The sequence below is a fragment of the Ptiloglossa arizonensis genome, chromosome 4 (genome assembly GCF_051014685.1).
Source record: "Ptiloglossa arizonensis isolate GNS036 chromosome 4, iyPtiAriz1_principal, whole genome shotgun sequence".
In the NCBI taxonomy this organism is placed as follows: Eukaryota; Metazoa; Arthropoda; class Insecta; order Hymenoptera; family Colletidae; genus Ptiloglossa; species Ptiloglossa arizonensis.
This window is the reverse complement of record NC_135051.1, coordinates 26,050,977-26,070,676: the sequence shown is the minus strand read 5'-3', so window position 1 is coordinate 26,070,676 and position 19,700 is coordinate 26,050,977. Positions and strand designations below refer to the sequence as shown.

The 19,700-nt window shown below is 48.3% G+C and overlaps 1 protein-coding gene across 1 annotated transcript in view; it reads right to left on the bottom strand.

Annotated features, from left to right (window-relative positions):
* Rat1 (5'-3' exoribonuclease 2 Rat1) overlaps window positions 1-19,700 on the bottom strand; it is a 47,907-nt gene continuing 28,207 nt past the window's right edge. The window contains exons 16-17 of the mRNA XM_076310468.1: window positions 2,090-2,310; window positions 1-1,660 (exon numbers count right to left, since the gene is read on the bottom strand). Of these exons, the coding sequence (XP_076166583.1) occupies window positions 1,592-1,660; window positions 2,090-2,310 (290 nt within the window). The 3' untranslated portion in view covers window positions 1-1,591. The remainder of the gene's footprint in view (window positions 1,661-2,089; window positions 2,311-19,700) is intronic.

Here is a 19,700-nt window from a genome sequence, read left to right as displayed (position 1 = left end):
ACCAATTAAATTATATTTGTCTCAAGTGCATACAATACAAAAATGTCCATGTGGTGCCGCGTAAGTCGTTTACAGGGAAATTATATATATATATACGTGTCCCTTTAGCCGGTTGTGCACAGACGATATGTATAAACGACGGACGCGAGGTACAATTGAGACCTTATTCCGAGAAAAGCTTGTTAACAAAGAATCAATTTGATAAAAAAGAAGGGAAGTTCACCTCCTCTGTCGTCCCCACCGTGAAAAATATCTCCCAAATCTAATTTTCCTTTTCCATTCGTCAAAGCCTCAACTGTTTCGATTACGGCAAAGATCAAAAAGAATCAACACCATACTCGTTTACGCGTAGAAACGATTGGCTTCACGTCAACGATACTGTGATTCGAAATACCTATATAACCTCGGTACCGACGCTGGATAAACGCGCGCGACAAAATGCACGGGAATACGCAGTTAAAATCTTTCTCGAAAAAACTGAACTCCAATGCCCCCCGGATCGACCGTTACCGCACAAAACTTACGGATTACAATAAACAATGATCATCGTTCTAGTCGATAGTATACGTAATATATAATCTCTAGAGTTTCAAATTGTACTAGCTACAGCCGAAACGAAGTCGGAACCGGTCGCTGAAGGTCACCAATCACCCCACTCTTACCCCCACCACTGTGAATCTCGTGGCAGTAGCGATTCCCACTCTTACGCCGCGATCGCTCTCTCCGACGAGTGAGGAGCGTATGGTCGCGAGGTACGCGCCGAGAAACGAAAAATAGAGTGGTGGGGGCGACCGTGGGGACTAGTGGGGGTAACCACCGAGCGGCCTTGAGCGGCCAGTCGAACTCGCCCCGACCGTGGGTGCTATAATATAGAATTAAATTCAACATTAACAGATTGTGCTCGCTCGAACGTTGCTCCCGTTTCTACCAATTCGTCCGCAGGTAGAGAACAACTTTCCGCGGAACCGTTTAATATTATAAAATTCCTTCGTGTTTCTTTTTTTGTTTTTCCCTTTTTTTTTTCTTGTCCATTTTGTCTACACAGATGTCCACATAAAATTACATTTGACACACTCTTACGTCGCTAAAACTCGTGAGTAATAACTGTCGGCACTGGTCGCATCGTGCATCCGTTTCGCGTATCAATTTCCCGGTCGCCTGAACGCCGCTCAGGGTTCGTGGACGATTCGTTTCATCCGAGGAGCTCCGATCATCCCCGATTGGAAACGAAGCCCGCGCGAATCGTACATACGAGAAATGAAGAAGTATACCGAGACATCGATGTATTGCACGTTTCTCTTCTTGTCTTTTTTTTTCGTATTTTTTTTTTTTTTTTTTTTTTTTTTTTGATTTTTTTTTTTGGACAGCGTTACATTGACATCTCCTGTCGGATATATAAAAGAAGCGGATACTAGAACAGTGCGGTCATTTATTGCTCGCAACGAGACAATCCTCCTGGTCCTAACAGATAGTTACGCGGTTCTAGGCAACCGCGTGAACGTGAATTTTCCCATAAACCTGACCTCGTCATATTTCAACGACCGGCGTTCGCGTTAGATGAACGCGAAACAAACACGGTTGCGTTCCACATTTAGCGTCTCCACCCTCCCCTGTTTCCGCTGCTTCCGCTACCGTTCCCCTGGTAATTGGCCGAATAATTCTAAAACACCAGAAGTAACGTCTTGATTAATTGCCGTACGTGTGCCCGCATCGCGTCACCGCGACACACAGCTTCTTCTCGAAACTCTCTCTGTCTCACACTGAACCGTGACTTTGCATCGTCGCTCGATTAAGCGTGGCTTCAGAAATTGAAATCAGTTCTCGAAAACGAGCCGATACACGAAATCGATGCGTTGGTCGTTCATCGGAGAAGCGTTAATCTCGAGAGGCGCGATGAATCTGGCCAATCGACTTTGAATCTCTCGCGTATTCGACTACGGTGAATCATTTCTCGATGGGAAACTCGAACTAGGTTATGTCACTCGTTGACCAGAGACGCGTTACTTTCGAGAGAGACGACGAATCCGGACCAACGATCAATTGTCTCCATTGTACTGTTATCGGGTAGGTAGAGAGCGTAGAATCTTACCCGTTGTTGTTGATGATAGTTATTGTACTGTGAATTCTGATAATTGTTCCTCCCGTACGGCTGAGTGTTGTAGTTATCCCGTTGTGAATAGTCCGTGTGCTGATAACGCTGATGATAGTTATGGGGTACGGTGTACCCTCTTGCCCATGGTCCTGGATTCTGGACAACCTGACTCGATCCGGCGCTCTCGTATCCTCTTTGGTAATCGGAGCTCTGGTAGCCTGAAAATCGAACGACTCTCTGATCAGTATTGGAAAGGATCGTTTCTTTTATTGTTACGTACAATCGCAAAATATACCATTCGTTTTCGTACACTGTACGTTCAACTTTGCGATCACTCATTTGCATACAACCGAGGGGACTTCCCCTTCGAATGTACAATTTAAAAAAATAATAAAAGAACTATTGGGTTGTTCGGAAAGTCATTTCTTTTTCGGTGAGAATGAAGCACGATTTTTTTAGAGTGTATAAATATTCCATTAAATTATATATTCTCCATTTTGGGAAATGAAGTCACTTTCCGAACGACCCCATATTTCACTCGTTACGATACTGGTTGGGAAAGTGAATTGCGGATTAATAAAAATATATAGAAATATACCACAGTTTAAATTTTAAATTTCATATTGACTATTACACAATGTGCAATTCTATCTGCTGTATACGGAAAAGGAGTACATTTAAATGGTTCAAATGTAAACGTGAAATGACCCAAAGCCTTCGAAACTTCGCTCCTAATTTTATAATGACGACCAATGGTTTTAGGATTTGCAAGTACTCGTCCCCTTCATTTCAATCCGAATTTCGACCGAATCGCGGTCCTTCCGTTGTCAGAAAGGATGATATCTCGCGAGCTATAACTCCCAATCATCTTCGTCCACGGACCTGTCGATCAAACCTCGAAAATCGTTGACCGGTGCACGAGTATCGAACACCTTCGTCGACGCGCAGGAAAGGACGGAGGAAACAACGGCCCCGACACACTGTGGAGGGGGGAGAGGGGGCACAATACTCGCGTAGGTGAATGGGCCGGAGCGTGGCGGCGCGTGCCCCGTGTTCCCTCAAATAATACGTAAACGCGCATGCACACAGCTCGGGACGTCGAACGGAAGACAGAACGCCGGGGCTGAGTGTTTGTCAGCATCGCGAAACGTCATAATGGAGCCTCGATGCTAATAACGGATTTTCGAAAGGGCAACGCGCTCGGCGCGGGCCGCGTGTCTCGCGCGGAAATCACCCACGGAAAGGAGAGTATTATACGGGGTGTCTCGCTGAAAAACCACTCTAAATACATTTTTTTTTTTTGGATAAAAAAAGTAAATACAAACAGAGTTCATCGCGTTTGCAACACCCCTGTACACATAAGTACACGTACATTAGAAACTATCGATGATATCGGAACGTAATCGAAGAGTGTCTTCGATAATGTCACAGTAACTCTCGCACTCGCCACTAGAGGGAAACTCGGAAAGGAGAGTATTGTACAAAGTGTTCCACTGAAAAATCTCTCTGAGTACTACATTCTTTTCTGGGGATAAAAAAAGTAAATATACAGGATGTCTCGCTGAAAAACCTCTCGAAATACTACACTTTTTTTTTTATAACAAAAAGTACATAGAAACAGAGTTTATCGCGTCTGCAACACTCCTGTATATATAAGTACACGTACATTAAAAATTATCAATGATATCTGATCGTAATCGGAACGTAATCGAAGAGTGTCTTCGATAATGTCACAGTAACTCTAGCACTCGCCACTAGAGGGCAACTCGATCGATTAATAGTAAGTTCTCGTACTCCGATCGGTATATATACGCTCCTTTAACAATCTCTAAACGTTCTACAGTGCAAGGCAACGATCGTTTTATTGCCTCACCGATAAGTCCCAACTAGCAGGCCCAGGACAAAGACTCACTCCCTTCCTTTCCCTGTTATCTCTCATTCTTCCTCCGTAACTCTCTAGTAGCTGCTTAAGTTACTTTAGGGTAACAAGTGGCGCCCCCCACTTTTCTACCAGGACACCCTGTGTACCTCGCCCGTATAAGGCTCGTCGGAGTCCTCGCACGAATCGAAACGGGGGAAAGGGTAGGGATGCAAAAATTAGAGAAGCACGGTATAACGACCACGCTGACAAAAGAACAAAACGGTTACGGGTGACCCCCACCCTATGTCGTGGACGCAATAAGTCTTTGACTCCCCCTCGAGTTTTGAATATTTATATCTCGGTTTCGAATTCGCGGGATCATGCTTTTTAACGGAATCAAGGGCGGTGGAGAGTTCGAGGCAAGAGGAGACACGCGCGCGAGCGAGCGAGCGAGCGCGTCCCGTTTTGTTTGATGTATCGCGACGAGTGGAAATCAATTTTAATTGAATTGATCATAAGCTCTCCCGCGGAGGAGGTGGAGGAGGAGGAGGAGTAGTCGCGGCTGGAACGCGCGAGAGCGTCTCTCGGGTTGCTTGGCGGAAACGGTAACGAGAATCTCGCATTCATGTATTCCGCGCGCGCAGAGCGCTACCCACCGCCGCCGCCTCGCCCCCCCTCGTCCACGCTCGTTGTCTGGTATCGCGGGTGTATTTATCCAAGGGACCATCGATCCACTTGTTCCAGTTAAAAACTGCTACGGAATTGTCTACACTTGACCGCCCCGACTGGCAACGCGTGTTCCCTCGACGACTCGATCCGTCTGCCGCGCTCCACCCAGGCCGTTTAAATACGGCTACCACCCACCCAGAACGCGATATACTTTCACCACCAGACGGGACGGACGCATTTGCGTAAAACGTGACTCCGCGGTTCTTAATAAAGGGCAGAGATAAGTCGTCGATCGTCTCGAGAAGACGTGAACCAGACTCGCTCGGCGCTCGAGGATCGAAGCGAGAGCGACACTTCTCGAGACTCTGGAGTGCATCGAACGATAATTCTATCCTTTGACGAGGAAACTTGGCCATCTTGCATCTTACGAGATCGTTCCTCGCGGGTTTTGGTACTGCAGGTACAAACGTAAAGGGATTTTTACTTTTCGTAACCCTTTCACTATCTAATCCCGATCTAAACCTTGACTATTCGATGGATAAAAGTGCCCACCGACGATTAGTATAGTTGTTTTCATCTTGACACTGTGAGTACTGCGGCTGGGTCGAAAGTGACCCATAGTGATAGATACAAATTGATATTTCTTCCGTTTGAGAATCACCGGTGCAATTTTCTTATTCTTTAGTTTCGGCTTATTTCGAGCCTTGTACTCACTCTTTGAGTACAGTGGCTGGGTCCAGAGTGACCCGTAGCAGTAGATACAAAACTCTTTTTTCTTCCCGAGTACCATTTGCACCGATGCAATTTTTTTACTCTTCATTTCCGTCATATTTCGAGCCATGGCATCTCATCTTCACGCTTTGAGTACTGGGGCTGGGTCTAGAATGATCCATAACAGTAGATAGAAACTTTTCTTTCTTCCTGAGTACCATTTGAACCGATGCAATTTTTTCATTCTTCATTCTCGTCATATTTCGAGCCATGGAATCTCGTCTTAAATCTCTGAGTACTGCGTCTGGGTCCAAAGTGACCCATACCAGTAGATACAAACTCTTTTTTCTTCCCGAGTACCATTTGAACCGATACAATTTCCTTACTGTTTATTTTCGTCATACTTCGAGCCATGGCATCTCGTTTTCACGCTGTGAGTACAGTACCATGGGTCCAGGGTGACCCATAACAGTAGATACAAAACTCTTTTTTCTTCCCGAGTACCATTTGAACAGATACAATTTTCTTACTCTTCATTCTCGTCTCATCTTCACCCTTTCAGTACAGTGACTGGGTCCAGACTGACCCCTAGCAATACATCCAATCTCTCCTTTCTTCCCAAGTACCATTCGAACCGCTGCAATTTCCTCACTCTCAATTCTCATCGTATCTCCACCCGACCTCGTCGCTACCCCTAATCTCGGTCCGCGAAGAATCCCGATACTTAATTCTTAAGTATCGCACCGCCGAGAAACTGAACCATCGACTACCCTCCCCAAGAAATTACCATTCAAGGTTTGAACCACCCGAATCCGAGATCTATGGCTCCCCACGGTATTCACCTAGCTTGTATCGAGCACGGACTATCGGTGACGCATGATAATCGTATAGTTTGGTTCAATCGAGCTCGTAATGGGAGGCGGCGAACACCGTCAATATTATCGAGGGTCGAAGGGGTGGTCCCGTTGGATTCGTCCGCCGGTTATAGAGTCCCGCTGTCTCTGTTCCAGGGGGCGCAGCATCCACCGTTTCGTCTCGCTCGCCGCGGCAACAATAACATCCCCCGTGGATCCCGAGCGTGGAACAGCTTCGAGGGGCCCCCACGGTAATCCTCGCCCTCGCCGAAAAAAAAAGGGCCACGGGGGAGGGTCTCAACAGTTTACACGTCGGATCATCCCTCGTTATTGTTGCGTTTATGATAATAGCAGCCGACCGGCACGCACGCACGCACACCGGCCCGGCTGACCGCTTCAACCCCATCCCGTGGCTACGGGGATCGTTACCACGCTCAGGTATTTAATTAGACCTGGCCCGCGGCCGCCGGTCGAGGTCCGCGGTATTAATTCCTCGATTTCCACGAGAGCTTCTTCGCCACGGAAATACCAAACCAACGAAAATCCAGCGCGTAAAAAAAAAAAAAAAAAAAAACAACGCGCTCGAGACTCGTCCAACTCGAGCTACCTCCTCTTCTGGGTATATTTTTCGCGATTATTTATCATGGTTTACACGTTTTTCCATGAAAAAACAGAAATAGAAGAAAAATATTCCAGAACCGTGTTTGTATTTGGACGAATACCTCTTTGGAGTCTCGAGAGAATTTAAATCGCGCGAAACGAGCAAGAGATACACGCTCTTCCAACGTCGAACGTGTAGCCTAAGTTTTCTTCAGAGAGGACATCGGATAGATATCTGGTGTCTCGAGAATCTCGTGTTTCGTTCCTAAATGATACTTATAACGGGCTTACGGTTTGATACAAGAAGTGGACGTTCAATACAATTGGGAAAAGAATCGAAACTGGGAGAAGGGGTGGTGCATGACCGCTATGGGTCACTTTCGACCCAGCCGCGGTACTCAAAGGGTGAGTACAAAGCTCGAAATAAGCCGAAACTAAAAAAGAAGAAAATTTCACCGGTGATTTTCAAATAGAAGAAAGATCAATTTGTAACTACCGTTATGGGTCACTTTCGACCCAGCCGCGATACTCAAAGGATGAATACAAGGCTCGAAATAAGCCGAAAGTAAAGAATAAGAAAATTGTACTGGTGATTTTCAAATAGAAGAAAGATCAATTTGTATTTACCACTATGGGTCACTTTCGACCCAGCTGCGGTACGCAAAACGTGAGTACAAGATTCGAAATAAGTCGAAACTAAAGAATAAGAAAATTGCATCGGTTCAAATGGTACTCAAGAAGAAAAAAGATTTTTGATCTACCCTTACGGGTCACTCTTGACCCAGCCGCGGTACTCAAAGAGCGAGTACAAGGTTCGAAATAAGGGGATGTGAAATCAGTCCCACTCGAACGTCGAACGCATGAACGAGACGATTGGATCGACGATGTCTCGAAAGGTTGAAAGAAACGAAAATTATACCGATAGCGGTCAACGCGTGACACATTCGGGGGTATTGCGTCGGCTGGGACGCGAGAGGATCGACGAGGGGTCGGGTGATTTAATTGGAAAGTCACGGTGGTCCTCTCCGAAATAAAAAAAAAAAAAGAAAAATGATTTCCCGATGTTAAAATGGCGGACAATTAATTACAAAATGAAAGCTCCGCCTCGCTCGACGCGAGCCCCGCGAAATTGTATTGGAAACGCGGACGAGAAAGCGACGCGGATAGTAGAGGAGAGAGATTCGTTCATATGTAGGTAGTATACGCGCTGTGTGTTGCCTATCCGCCATGGGTATTGGATTGGATTGGATCGCCGCGTCAGCAATACAAACACTCGAAGCCTCGATGTGGGTCGGCCTCTCCCGTTCCTGTTTCAAACTGAAATTACACTTTCCCGTCCGACCCATCGTTCCCCGACGCCCACACCCCCTCTATCCGGCTAACATTTTTCCCTTCGCGGTGTCGCTTTTCGTTCGTCTTCTAGGTTAGAAGATTCTCAACAAACCCAGAGACTTCGGACCGGTTCGTCGCGAGAATCGTGATCCGTTTCCAACGTTTCCGTAAAATTCGCAGGGAACAAATTCTTGAGCTAATTTGGGTCCCTGATCTTCGAAAGATGGTGATTGGATAGCAGGTGGTGTCTTTATCCGTATCCCTTCTTCCTCTAATCGTCCTACCACAGTCTGCTAGGTGATCGAGATCACCTAGCATCAGGTGATCACCTAGCAACAGACTCTGCATCTAATTCTCACTTAGACTCACTGGGAGAATGTTTTCTAGGTCTTCAAACTATTCGTGACGTTCTATCCATTCACATCGGGTGTTTAGTCAGCAGGTGGTGTCTTTATCCGTATCCCTTCTTCCTCTAATCGTCCCACCACAGTCTGCTATGTCGATAGTAGACTCTGCATCTAATTCTCACTTAGACTCACTTGGAGGATGTTCCCCAGGTCGAATGTAACTATTCGTGACGTTCAATCCATTGAAATCGAGTGTTTCGCTAGCGATCGGGTCGAAATCCCGCGCACGGGTGATCTCACTGGGTTGGATCTTTGAGGAAACGTCACCACGGGCAATGTCCACGCTCGAAAGTCGAGAAGGCGTCAACCTTGACCCTCCTCGGTTTCGCTTCTTTCTTTTTAAATATCGAAATCGCTATCCGTTCTTCTTGCGCAAACATTATTCCTCTCAAGCAGTCCCTCCAATCTTATATGCTTAGGTGGGTGTAGGTAAACATTGTACAGCACGTGTAAGTAAAAGGTAAGCTAAATAAGCGTCCTCTCTGCCTCTCTCTCTCTCCCTCTCCCTCTCTCTCCCTCCCTCTCGCTCTTTCTTTCCTTTTTTCGTGCTCGGATACACGTCAGCAGGAGCGTGCACGAAGTGTCTCTTACCAGCACTGGTGCCTTTTCATTCGAGTTAGTCGGTTGGTCTCACCTCTCGAGGAAAGCGGAGCTAAAGGGTTTCGATTTCCGTGCCGCACCCGCAGAAGTCTTTTTCACTACGCCGCGGGGCGCAGAGGGGGAGGGAGGGGGGGGGGGATACGAGCTCGGAGAATTTATACGCGCCTCGAGTTCACCTGCGAAACACCACGCTCGGCCGCCACCTTTAATTTTCTAATCCCTCGAACGCAAACGCGAAACACACAACTGCACCCTCCCTGCAACCCGTCGGGTGTTCCCCGTTTCCACGGTTCACGAACGAGTTCCCTCGTTTCCGCGACTGGAACGATCCTCGAGCCGACTCGATACATCTCTCGTAGATCCGAGACCCAAATTACCGGGTGAATATTTTCCCTGCGCTCTTTCTGCGAAAATTGCCCTCGATTATCGCGCGAGAACCTCCAAGATGGAATCTCGAGTACTTTGGAAACCTGGTGGTTAGATTGTGACGTCTTTGATCGTCCCATCGGCGAGAGATCCCTACCGGAGGACGGTACCGTGGTAACGCGAGAGAACGAAAGGGATTGCGTGTTGTCCGGAGAGAATCCGAAGTGTTTGGTACGGACGTGCTAGCCAAGTGTGAAAGAGGAGCGATTGAGATTGCGTCGTGTTGGGAAATTTTTGGTGTACGTGAGTGGTAGTGTTCAGTGAGAGAGATTGTGGATTAGAACGAAAGGGAATGAATGCGTGTGAGGATGTAAGGTGCGAAAGGAGAGGATTTGGATGGTCCATTGACAGTTATTGAGAATCGAGAGCAGTCGTTGGAAAATCGTCGAAGCGCGTCGTGTTGTAAAAGAACAGCGTAGTCAGCGTATAACGTATAACGTATATCGAATAACTTTTAACGAATAACGTATACCGAATAACTTTTAACGAATAATGTATAACATATAACGTATACCGAATAACGTATAACATACACCGAATAACTTTTAACGAATAACATATAACGTATACCGAATAACTTTTAACGTATAACGTATACCGAATAACGTATAACGAATAATAAATAAGAGAAAACATCCTCCAAGAGTCTAAGTGAGAATTAGATGCAGAGTCTGTAATTCAGATAATTATTTTTATTAAAATTAATAAAATGTTTATACACTCTAAAAATCGTGTTTCGTTCCGACAATTTGAATGTTTAAAATATAATTTTCACACAGAAACATTACGTTAAAACACACTCTTCTACGAACGTATATTCAAAGTTTGCAAAAGAATTAATAAATCTAGTTTGTTCTTCAATAATTTTACATATTATCCATCATTAATTTTTCAAGGGAAATTAATTGCCCTTGTACCAGTACGACACTCGTGTCCAAATTTAAACAATCGCGAAGTGTTAAAGATACAACCCACGAAGAACCTTTGCCCAGGACTTCTGACAAGAGACGAACTCTGAGAACTCTCCGCGATTTCTTCTAACACCTATCTCTTTCTCCCCGTGGAACCTGGAAATTCGATCGCGCGATAAGGGGGTTCCGTAAACGTTTGAAAAAAAAAGAAGAAAAAAAAAATATGGGGTGCGTCGCGTCCGAAATGTGTCGCGAGTAACCGACCAGAAGAACAATGAGCAACCGTGCGTTCCCGATCGAGGAGGTTGGCAGCCCGTACAAGATGGCGCCAGCAACCCGGAGAGTACCACTCGGGCGATTTCCGGCGGCTTTGTTCCGCGCGGCACTCGTGCACACGGGGGTGTGTTCGATGAAACTCGAGGCTTGAAGGCGCGTTTTTCAGCCGCGGGTGTACCAGCTTACGTGCGTGCGCGAGATATAAAGAGGTTTTTCTTCTATGAAGCCAGTTAGCCAACGAACCGGTAATTCCTCCGCTTCTCCTCCGGCAGGAGGCCCTCTCTCCGCTCCCTTCGACTTCCTCCCCGGTTGAAGCTTTCTCGCGCTTCGACTTCTTCTTCTTCTTCTTCTTCTTCTTCTTCGTCTCCTTTTTCTTCGTCGTCGTCCTCCTCCTCCGTCTCCCCCCACCACCGCCGCTACCGCGCTCCCCCCTCTCCGCTGCCACTCGTTTATTTGCCGCTGCCGAGCATTCATTCTCGCCTTTGCGCCGCGGAGAAGAAGAAACGAGCCGGGTGCAGCTCAAGATTCCCCCCCTCCCCCCTGCTCCTCATCCGACCCCTCTTCTTCTGCTTCTCTCTTACCATTTTCCCTGTTCCTCTTTTTAGTCACCGGTAATGGAGGCCCTCGAAGCCGGCCCTTCTAGCGCCTCGACGAGCCAGCCGACGAAACGAAACGAAACGAAACGAGAGACGAGACACGTTTACCCCCGGCGACTTTTACTTTCTTTCTCCCTCTCTAGACTCGCGCTCCGTTTCCCTGTTTCCGTCGTTCACGGTGATTCGCTCGAGAGGAAAATGCAAGCCTCGCTCGCTCGCTCGTACGCGTTCTTCTCTAACCGTCGGCGACGCAACGCCCCCCCCCCCCCCCCAACCGTGGAACAAGAAAGGGATTAATTCGTTTCGACGGGATCGGTCGCGGCCATTTCTCGATCGTATCGATACAATTACTCTTCAAACTTACCGGTTATTAACCGTATCGATTCCCCGCGTTCGATTAGGTATTTAACGCGTACGAATGGAAAATCTTGTTTCCACGCGACTCCTCCGTGAGCGTAATTTAAAAAAAAAATGGTCGAACGTGGTAACGTGCTGATACGATAATTCTCTCGAGCGTTCCAACGGACGGAATTTACGTGACGTTACGATACACCGTCGATCGAATCGTGTTTCCGGGTATTTCGTAACGCATACAGAGGAACTCGCAGTTATTACAGAAATTTCCATCGAAATTCCAGTAGCGCGCGAGCGCGCTCGCGGTTGCGCGATTATTATTCAAATTCGCATCGGCTGGGCGGTTATTACTACGCGTACGGTGCTCGAATAATACTTCTCGGACGTTCCACGGCTCGTAACGCGGCGCCGTGCGCTTACCTCGCTTCGCGCTGGTCCTCGAATCGTATAAATGGATTACTCGAGCCGAGCGAATCTCGGTGAAAAAATATTCCGAAGCCGCGTTCGTTGATCGCGTGGACGACCACGGTTTACCGATGCCCGGCGAACGTTCTGCGAAAGATCGTGGTCACGATGCCGCGAAAATCGCGGATCGATCGTCCGGTCGTAAATTAACAATCGTCGGCGAATAAAAAAATCCATCGTCGTTGGGAAGCGTGGCCGCGCGCGGCGTTTCGTTCTCCGGGCTGGTATTTCCAGCTTCGCCCACCGCGGGGCGACGGGCGGCGAGGGAGGGCGGGGAGAGACGAGCGCGGGGGTGGGAAGGTACGCGGGAAGGTGGGACAGAGCGGTCGGCGGGGCGAAACGAGGGAACAGGGTGACAGAGACGGCCGCGGGGAAAGAACGAGGATCGAAGAAGGACGGAGAGAAACACTTGACCCTGCCTGGCTGGTTGCCGCACAGCCGATGCTGTGCCAGCAAACCCCACCGTGCAACGTGCGTTAATAAACGCAACGGCGATGTGTTGGTCCGGCGTCTGTGTGCTCTCCTCCCGCACCCTCGACCCTTTCTCTTTCCAGCCCTCCGCGCGCAGCCCTCTCACCCTCGTAGCCATCGTCCCGTCTCGTTTCGTTATGAGCGACGCACGCCCACCGCGATCCGGTCTCTCTCTCTCTGGCTCCGCGCGCATGCGCCGTGCCGCTGGCGCGGCGACCGTACGCGTGTGTGGCGCCACGCAGCGGACGCGCGCGCGCACACACGTCGCGGGCGGACACGTACGAGCAGCGCAGAGGAAAAACAGAGAGATAAAGAGAGAGCGTGGGTGGGTTCGGTCGCGCGCCGAGCAACGTGTTGACTCTCGCGATCGTGCAGCTCCTAATTTATTTACAATTTCGCGAAGGGGGAGCCGGATTGATTCGAGCTTCGCCCTCCTACCACCCGAACCACCCCCCCTACCGACCGTCCCCGAGATCCAATACCGGGACGGAGTAGCCTACGCCGGCTCGGCGCGCTCTCTAATTCGCTGGGCGTTTAATTGCGCGCCCCGCGAGCCTAGACGGCGCTGTATCATTCGATGGTAATTAACGAACGTTTCGTGGCCGATCGCGGGCTGCTCTCGCCTTTGCAACGGACTCTCCTGCGATTCAGAGATGACTGAAGGGGGGATGGCTCGAGAAACCGAATCCTCGGTGTCGTTCGTCCGCGATAGATTACAAGAATCTTCGCAACAAAGATATATTCTACACTCGGGATCCACCCGAATCGAACCGACCTGTACCACGCGTCGCGGAACCCGTTTAACGGCGCACTCGCGCGCCGTGTCTGGTACAACGAAAATCACGCACCGACCGAGCACGGATACGCGTACGGTTGTAAGTGTTGCGCGTTCGAGATCGCTTCATCCACTTTCTCTCCCCTCGTCGATCTCGGCGCGTCGTGTAGACACGTCCATTTTGCCTCCGAAAGCGGAAGCCAATGTTTAGTCAAGTAACCCTGTAAGCGACTCTGGCGGTTCGAGGATCAAAGGAGATCGACGATAACAAATTCTTAACCCTTCGGATGACTCATAACCCGAGCGTCGAGTGCGCGAGGCGAACGCTCAGGGGCGCCAGCCGAATAGTCAGCCGACGTAACCCGAACGTGTTCCACGGCCGAAACAATGGGTATAGGGCGACCTCGGGATTCCGAGTAATCCGAAACGCGGCTCAGCCGGAGTCGTAGAATCGCGCGATTCTAGTAGGGTGGGGGGATTGGTCCGCGACCGGGCCAAGAAATTATCCAGTCTAAGGAGAAGGGGAGTGACCGGTCCCCGCGAGCACGAGGAACCGATATAAGACCGGACTCGGCGAGCGGGAACGGGAAAGAAGTATGCAGAAAGCACTCGTGTCAGAGGCGACCAATAAATTTATCGAGCGGGTGTTGGCATGGAGACTGCCGGACAGAGCTCGGTCGGATGGCCCAGAGGGCGATGAGAGGGCACTCGAGAATCCTCCAGGAGCCCGTCACGGGGAAATTGGAGGCAGCCACGGCGCGGCCAGGAGGAGAGGAACGGGAAGAGAGGGTGGAGAGAGACGCGTACCCTCGAAGAACGACGGAGACAGGGGGGCGGCTCGAACGAAGAAGGAGAGAACCCGCCGCGGAAGAGAAAAGGGGGGTTGGTTCTCGAGAGGCCGAGATATCGATTTCTCGCGGTGATCCAATCAACGATGGTGCCTTATCTGACGCCTTCGCCGCCGGCTTTAACGCACACCGATGACGTACTCCCCTCCACAGGGTACAGCAGGCCAGAGGTTCGCGCGGAGTCAACCTCCTTTCTTCGCCGGCCCTGTTTGTTAAATATCGACGTTGCACGCGGCGAGCCATAAGGTCGTCCAATCTTTTTCCGCCAGGCTGGCAGAAATCTAACCACGGGTGGGACACACTCGGCGGGGGAAGAGAAGAAATCCAAGGACGAGGGGGGAGGGAGGGACCAAGGATCTCGCACAAGGGGAGGGGGTACGCGATTTCTAAGCTTCGCGTCGCGTTACAACGTGGCGAATCGATATAGTAGCGACGCCAATGCGAGCCAAGACGTCGGCCAATGTTTAACGAGCCCGCCAGCCAGCCTCGTCGAGACTTTCCGCGACGTCTCGGCGATCTTTAATTCATTAACGGCATTAATTATTCATCGCCGATAACGACGGAATCGTTGATCTCCTCCCGTACCCCACCTAGTGTCTCCACCGGGGGGAGAGGAGGAGAGTGGGGAGGAGAGACCGTTCGTCGACTTACCACCGAAGCCAGATATCCTTTTTATTATTCCTCGGGCTTCCGCCTTTGGATAAATCGCGTACCCGGTGGCGCGCGCGATCGTTTCGGGGTGGGGCGAAGAGAGAGGAAACTCTACTGAGAGGAGAGGAGGAGGTTTTTCACGTGGACGTTCCTCTGTGTGTACGGACTGGCTAATCCCTCTGACATTGTTCCGAAACAATACGACATCCGCCCCTAATTTGTACTGCCTTCGCCCGAGCGTTTCTCTTCCGCGCGCCACGGCCGACAGAGTCAATATTTTCGCTGTCTCCGGGGAGAAGGAGAACACGGAATATATCGGCGGAAATTCCGCTAACCAAAGTGGAGAACCGCGTGTTTCACCGTCGCCCTGGGAAGAGAGAAGAAAAGCCGCGGATTTTTGCATAGCTGGCTTGCTGCTGCCGCTCGCGCGCTCGCTCGCTCGCTCGCTTGCTTGCTCAGCCGTTTCGGATTAAGCCGGAGTTTCTCTCCGCGTACACGGATCGCTCTTTTCTCGCTGGATTCTCCTCCTAATAGCGTCGTCTTGGGGGACGATTTTGGTCGATCGAAGCGTTGTCATCGACCGAGAGACGTTACAACGATCCTTATTCGCGACTGACTGACTTATACATATATATAATCTCAATTCGCAGATGCTCTCTTTTGTTTCGCAATCTCTCTGCATAAGTTTCACAAATCTCTATTTGGTAAAACCTTATGTTTTTCTATGCACCATCGAGGTGTGTGTGTGTGTGTGTGTGTGTGTGTGTGTTATTAAAAATCTCCACTTTGTTTTACTTCATCACACACTTGAGATCTTTTGTATATATATTATATACATGATTCTAACCTCGCGAACCGTTTAAGAAAGTAAGGTAGTTTTTCTGAAGGAAGTGTGAAGGAGGTAAAGGAAGGGAGAGATATTATCACGGGCCTGTTAGTGAGGACTTATCGGTAAGGCAGTCCAGCAGCCGCTGCCTTACACGCCGAGATATTAGGGATCGCTAACGGATCGTATATATACCGATCGGAGCTGGTACGAGCACTTGCGAGAAACGGTCAGTGTGTCGGTTTTCCTCTGGTGGCGAATATGGGAAGTACCGTCATAGAAGTAAATAGATTATGCACCTGTTTGAACTTTTCTTCGAGTAATCTAGACTACTTGAAAAATTTGTTGTATAAAATATTGTAGTTTGTAATAATAATATTTGATTATTCTTTTGCATTATTGATTATTCTTTGTGGTATACTTTCGATTATTGTTACGCCTATGTATACTAACGAGACTTGTTTCTGACTTTAATAAATAAATAAATTCACTCGTGACGCGCACGCCTCGAAACAAAGTAACAGAAGAGATAACTTATGTTCGTAAGTTAAAAGTTCGTAAGTTCGAAAGTTGTAAGTTAGAGGGAAATGTTAACGGTTGACTGTAGTCAAGATGCAGCGAACAATGGTTAACTATAATCACCGTTAGTATCGGTATTAAGTCCAGATCGCTAGTTTTCGAAGAATCGTGACACGTAGGGGGCGTCACGATCGAAAAGAGGCGCCATTTTTTTTAAACAGAACTTAAACCTAGAGGTTCTCAAATTATCGGTTGCGACTCGGTGGTGGGTTACTTATTAAAATATGAGAATTGTTTAGAAAATCGTTAGGTAAATTCTACCTTGCACTATACATCTATATACGAACCGAGTGTATTGGATGAAAATTCAGTGCATCTTTTACCGAAGAAACGTATAATCGAACGTTTTAAGGTGAAACATACGATCCAAGTGAAATTTCGAAGGACAAGTCCTGGATCGTCCCTCTCGAGGGAACAAGACGGACAACGCGAAAGAAACGACTTAAACGCGTCGCGAGGAAAGGCGGCGACCCGGTGAGCGGGTCGTGTCGCACTCGTTGGGAAGCTGTGTCGATCCAACACCGGATCCACGTTTGATTTGATGGAGCAAGAGGAGAGGAAAAAAGGGAGAGTGGTAGGGAACGAGAGCAGAAGAGCGAAAGAGTAGTGCGCTCGGCGTTGTAGGACTCTCCGGTGGAGAGGCCCTCCCTCTCTCTCGCCCGCTTGAAGCCCTATCCACTACTCATTTATCAAATAAATCAACACGGCTACTTGTGCACCTGTGGAGAGATTCAGCCACGTGCCGTCCAAAAGCACCCGACGATCCACGAATCGATTTCTCGAGCGGAACGTCAAGACGCGAATCGAAAGAAACCAGAGACTCAGCCCCCCTTATCGAGAATACTGACACTCTCGTGTAGTAAATTAATCTTTGGGTTAACGGGACAATTTTCAAACTGGAGAGCCACCTATCGAGAATACTGACACGCTCGTGTAATAAATGAATTTTTGGGTCTCGAATATAGTGACAGAACAATTTTTGAAAGTAGAGACTCAGTCCCCCCGTCAAGAATACTGATAGGTTCGTGTAGTAAATTAATCTTTGGGTTAACGAGACAATTTTTAAACTAGAGACTCGAGCTCCCGATAGAGGATGTTGACAAGCTCGTGTAATAAATTAATCTTTGGGTTTAGAATATAGTAACAGAACAATTTTCAAAGTGGAGACTCGAGCCCCCTATAGAGGATGCCTTCACGCTCGTGTAATAAATGAATTTTTGAGTTTTGAATAATAGTAACAACGGGACAATTTTGAACGAATATTCACTAATAAATTTTCTTCAATAATTGAATGATTATCAAATAATTAAATTTTGAAAGAACGCGTCGTTAATTTCAGGACTTTGAAATTGATAGATGTCCATCGGTTCGATTTCCCCCATATTCCAACCGGAAGTGACCTCAACGGAGGTGAGGACAACAAGTAGTTTACAAATCCAACGAAACAGCTTCGAGTGAGTTTCCAGTGTCAAAGCACCCGGCTTGTGAAAACCCTATAAAGTTCACGGTGTCTCGTCCGATCGGTGAAACAACGAAGCAACGAAAAACCACAAACAACTCTCGGTTATTCGATTCCGTTTCGTCGGAGATCCCGATGGTTCGCGCTGAACCCCCTTGGTCCCCTTTTGTCTCGAATCATCGAGATTCGATCCAGGTAAATCGAGCCTGGATCGATCTTCTTTCGCTATTCGTTCACCCTTTGACAGAGGACTCTGTATCTGTGAAATTTGTGTTCTCCAATCTTTCCAACCGAAGAGTATCAACAATCCTGGCACTGTGCGAAAAATAATGTTAAACTTCTAGTTGGAACGAGTACAACAATGATCTAAACAGTGTCAGATAACGATAGAGAATGGTCGATATTAATTTGAGGACTTTAAGATCCGCTAGTTTCCTTTTTGGGTTTTTCCTTTTCAGTTTTCCCTCTGTCGACATCAACTTACAATTCCACTATACTTCTCTGTCTTTATATTCCTGTATATACAATAACTATACTACCCGATACGCGAGATCCCCGCACACCATAATGAACAATATACTCCAATCTGAACGTTACGACACTTCTCTCGTCTTACCAAGGAATGTTCCTCCTGCGGTAACTTTGCTCTCCGGTTGGTGTTCCCGGTACTCGAGAGTGGAGATCGTAACACGGTAGGAAGGAAACGAAAAAACGCGTCGATTAATTATCGAGTGTGGGGGTAAGGGGTGGTGCACAGTTTCCTACGAGGCGGGGTACCTCCTGTTGGCTGTGCAGATCGACCGTAGGGAAAGTGGGAAAGGCGTACGAAGAAAGGGAGTAAGAGGCAGGGAACGAGGGATCGCGAGGAGGGACGTAGGGTGAGGAAGAAAGAGGGAGTATAATCAAAGAGCTTCGAAAAATCAGGATGCACTTAGAAGCACGTACTCGGCCTATAGAGAGGCATTCAGTTATACTGGTGAGTTTGGAGTCAAAGCAAGGACCCTTGGCCTCAGCCGGCGCATTACCTCCGGTGCTCGCGTCGTCGTCCGCGTCTATGCCCGCGTTTACATCCACGCTACCTTTTCCTCTCGCGTCGAGGCTCCGCGCGGTAACCGCGCCGCTGTATTTACGATCACCGAGCCGGCCTTTCGTGTCGAGGAGAGCGGAGCATCGACGCGATTAGGAGCCAACTCGAGCGAAGACTCTTGGATGGGACTTCCCGGGGTACCCTTTCGCCCGCGACGTCGAATCAACTGTGTGGACACTTGGCTCTAAGCTCCTGGAGCCGTTGCTCTTGGTTTTACGGACCTCGAGCACCACCTCGTCTAGGAGGGAATCGTCCTTCTCGAGACTTAGATTTAGGGGAGCGGATACTACCGTCGCCATCAAAGATTTGTTCGCGAGTTCGTTAACGACTTTTTTGGGCCTGATCGGAAGAAGCAATCTCGAGGGTTGGTGCTGGCGGGTGGGTGTTTACCTGTCATTGTGAACATTTTTTTGGGCCTGTTGGACCTACCAGGTTAAAAGACACAATTTTGAGTGTTGGTACTGAGTGGTGGATGTTTACCAGCCATTGTGTTAAATTGTGAAAATTTTTTGGGCATTTATACTAACTGGTGGATGTCTACCAACCATTGTAAAAAATTTGTTGGGCCACTTGGGCCTCAGAGATGAGAAGACACAATCTCGAGTGTTACTACTGGCAAATGGATGTCTAGCAATTATTCTGAAAAATTGTTTGAAGCAGTTAGACCTCCCAGATCAAAAGACACAATCTCCAGTATTTACACTGACTGGTGAATGTCTAGCAACTATTGTGAAAAATTGTTTGGAGCAGATAGACCTCCAAGATGAGAAGAGACAATCTCGAGTGTTACTACTAACAAATGGATGTCTAGCAACTATTGTGAAAAATTGTTTGGAACAGTGAGACCTCC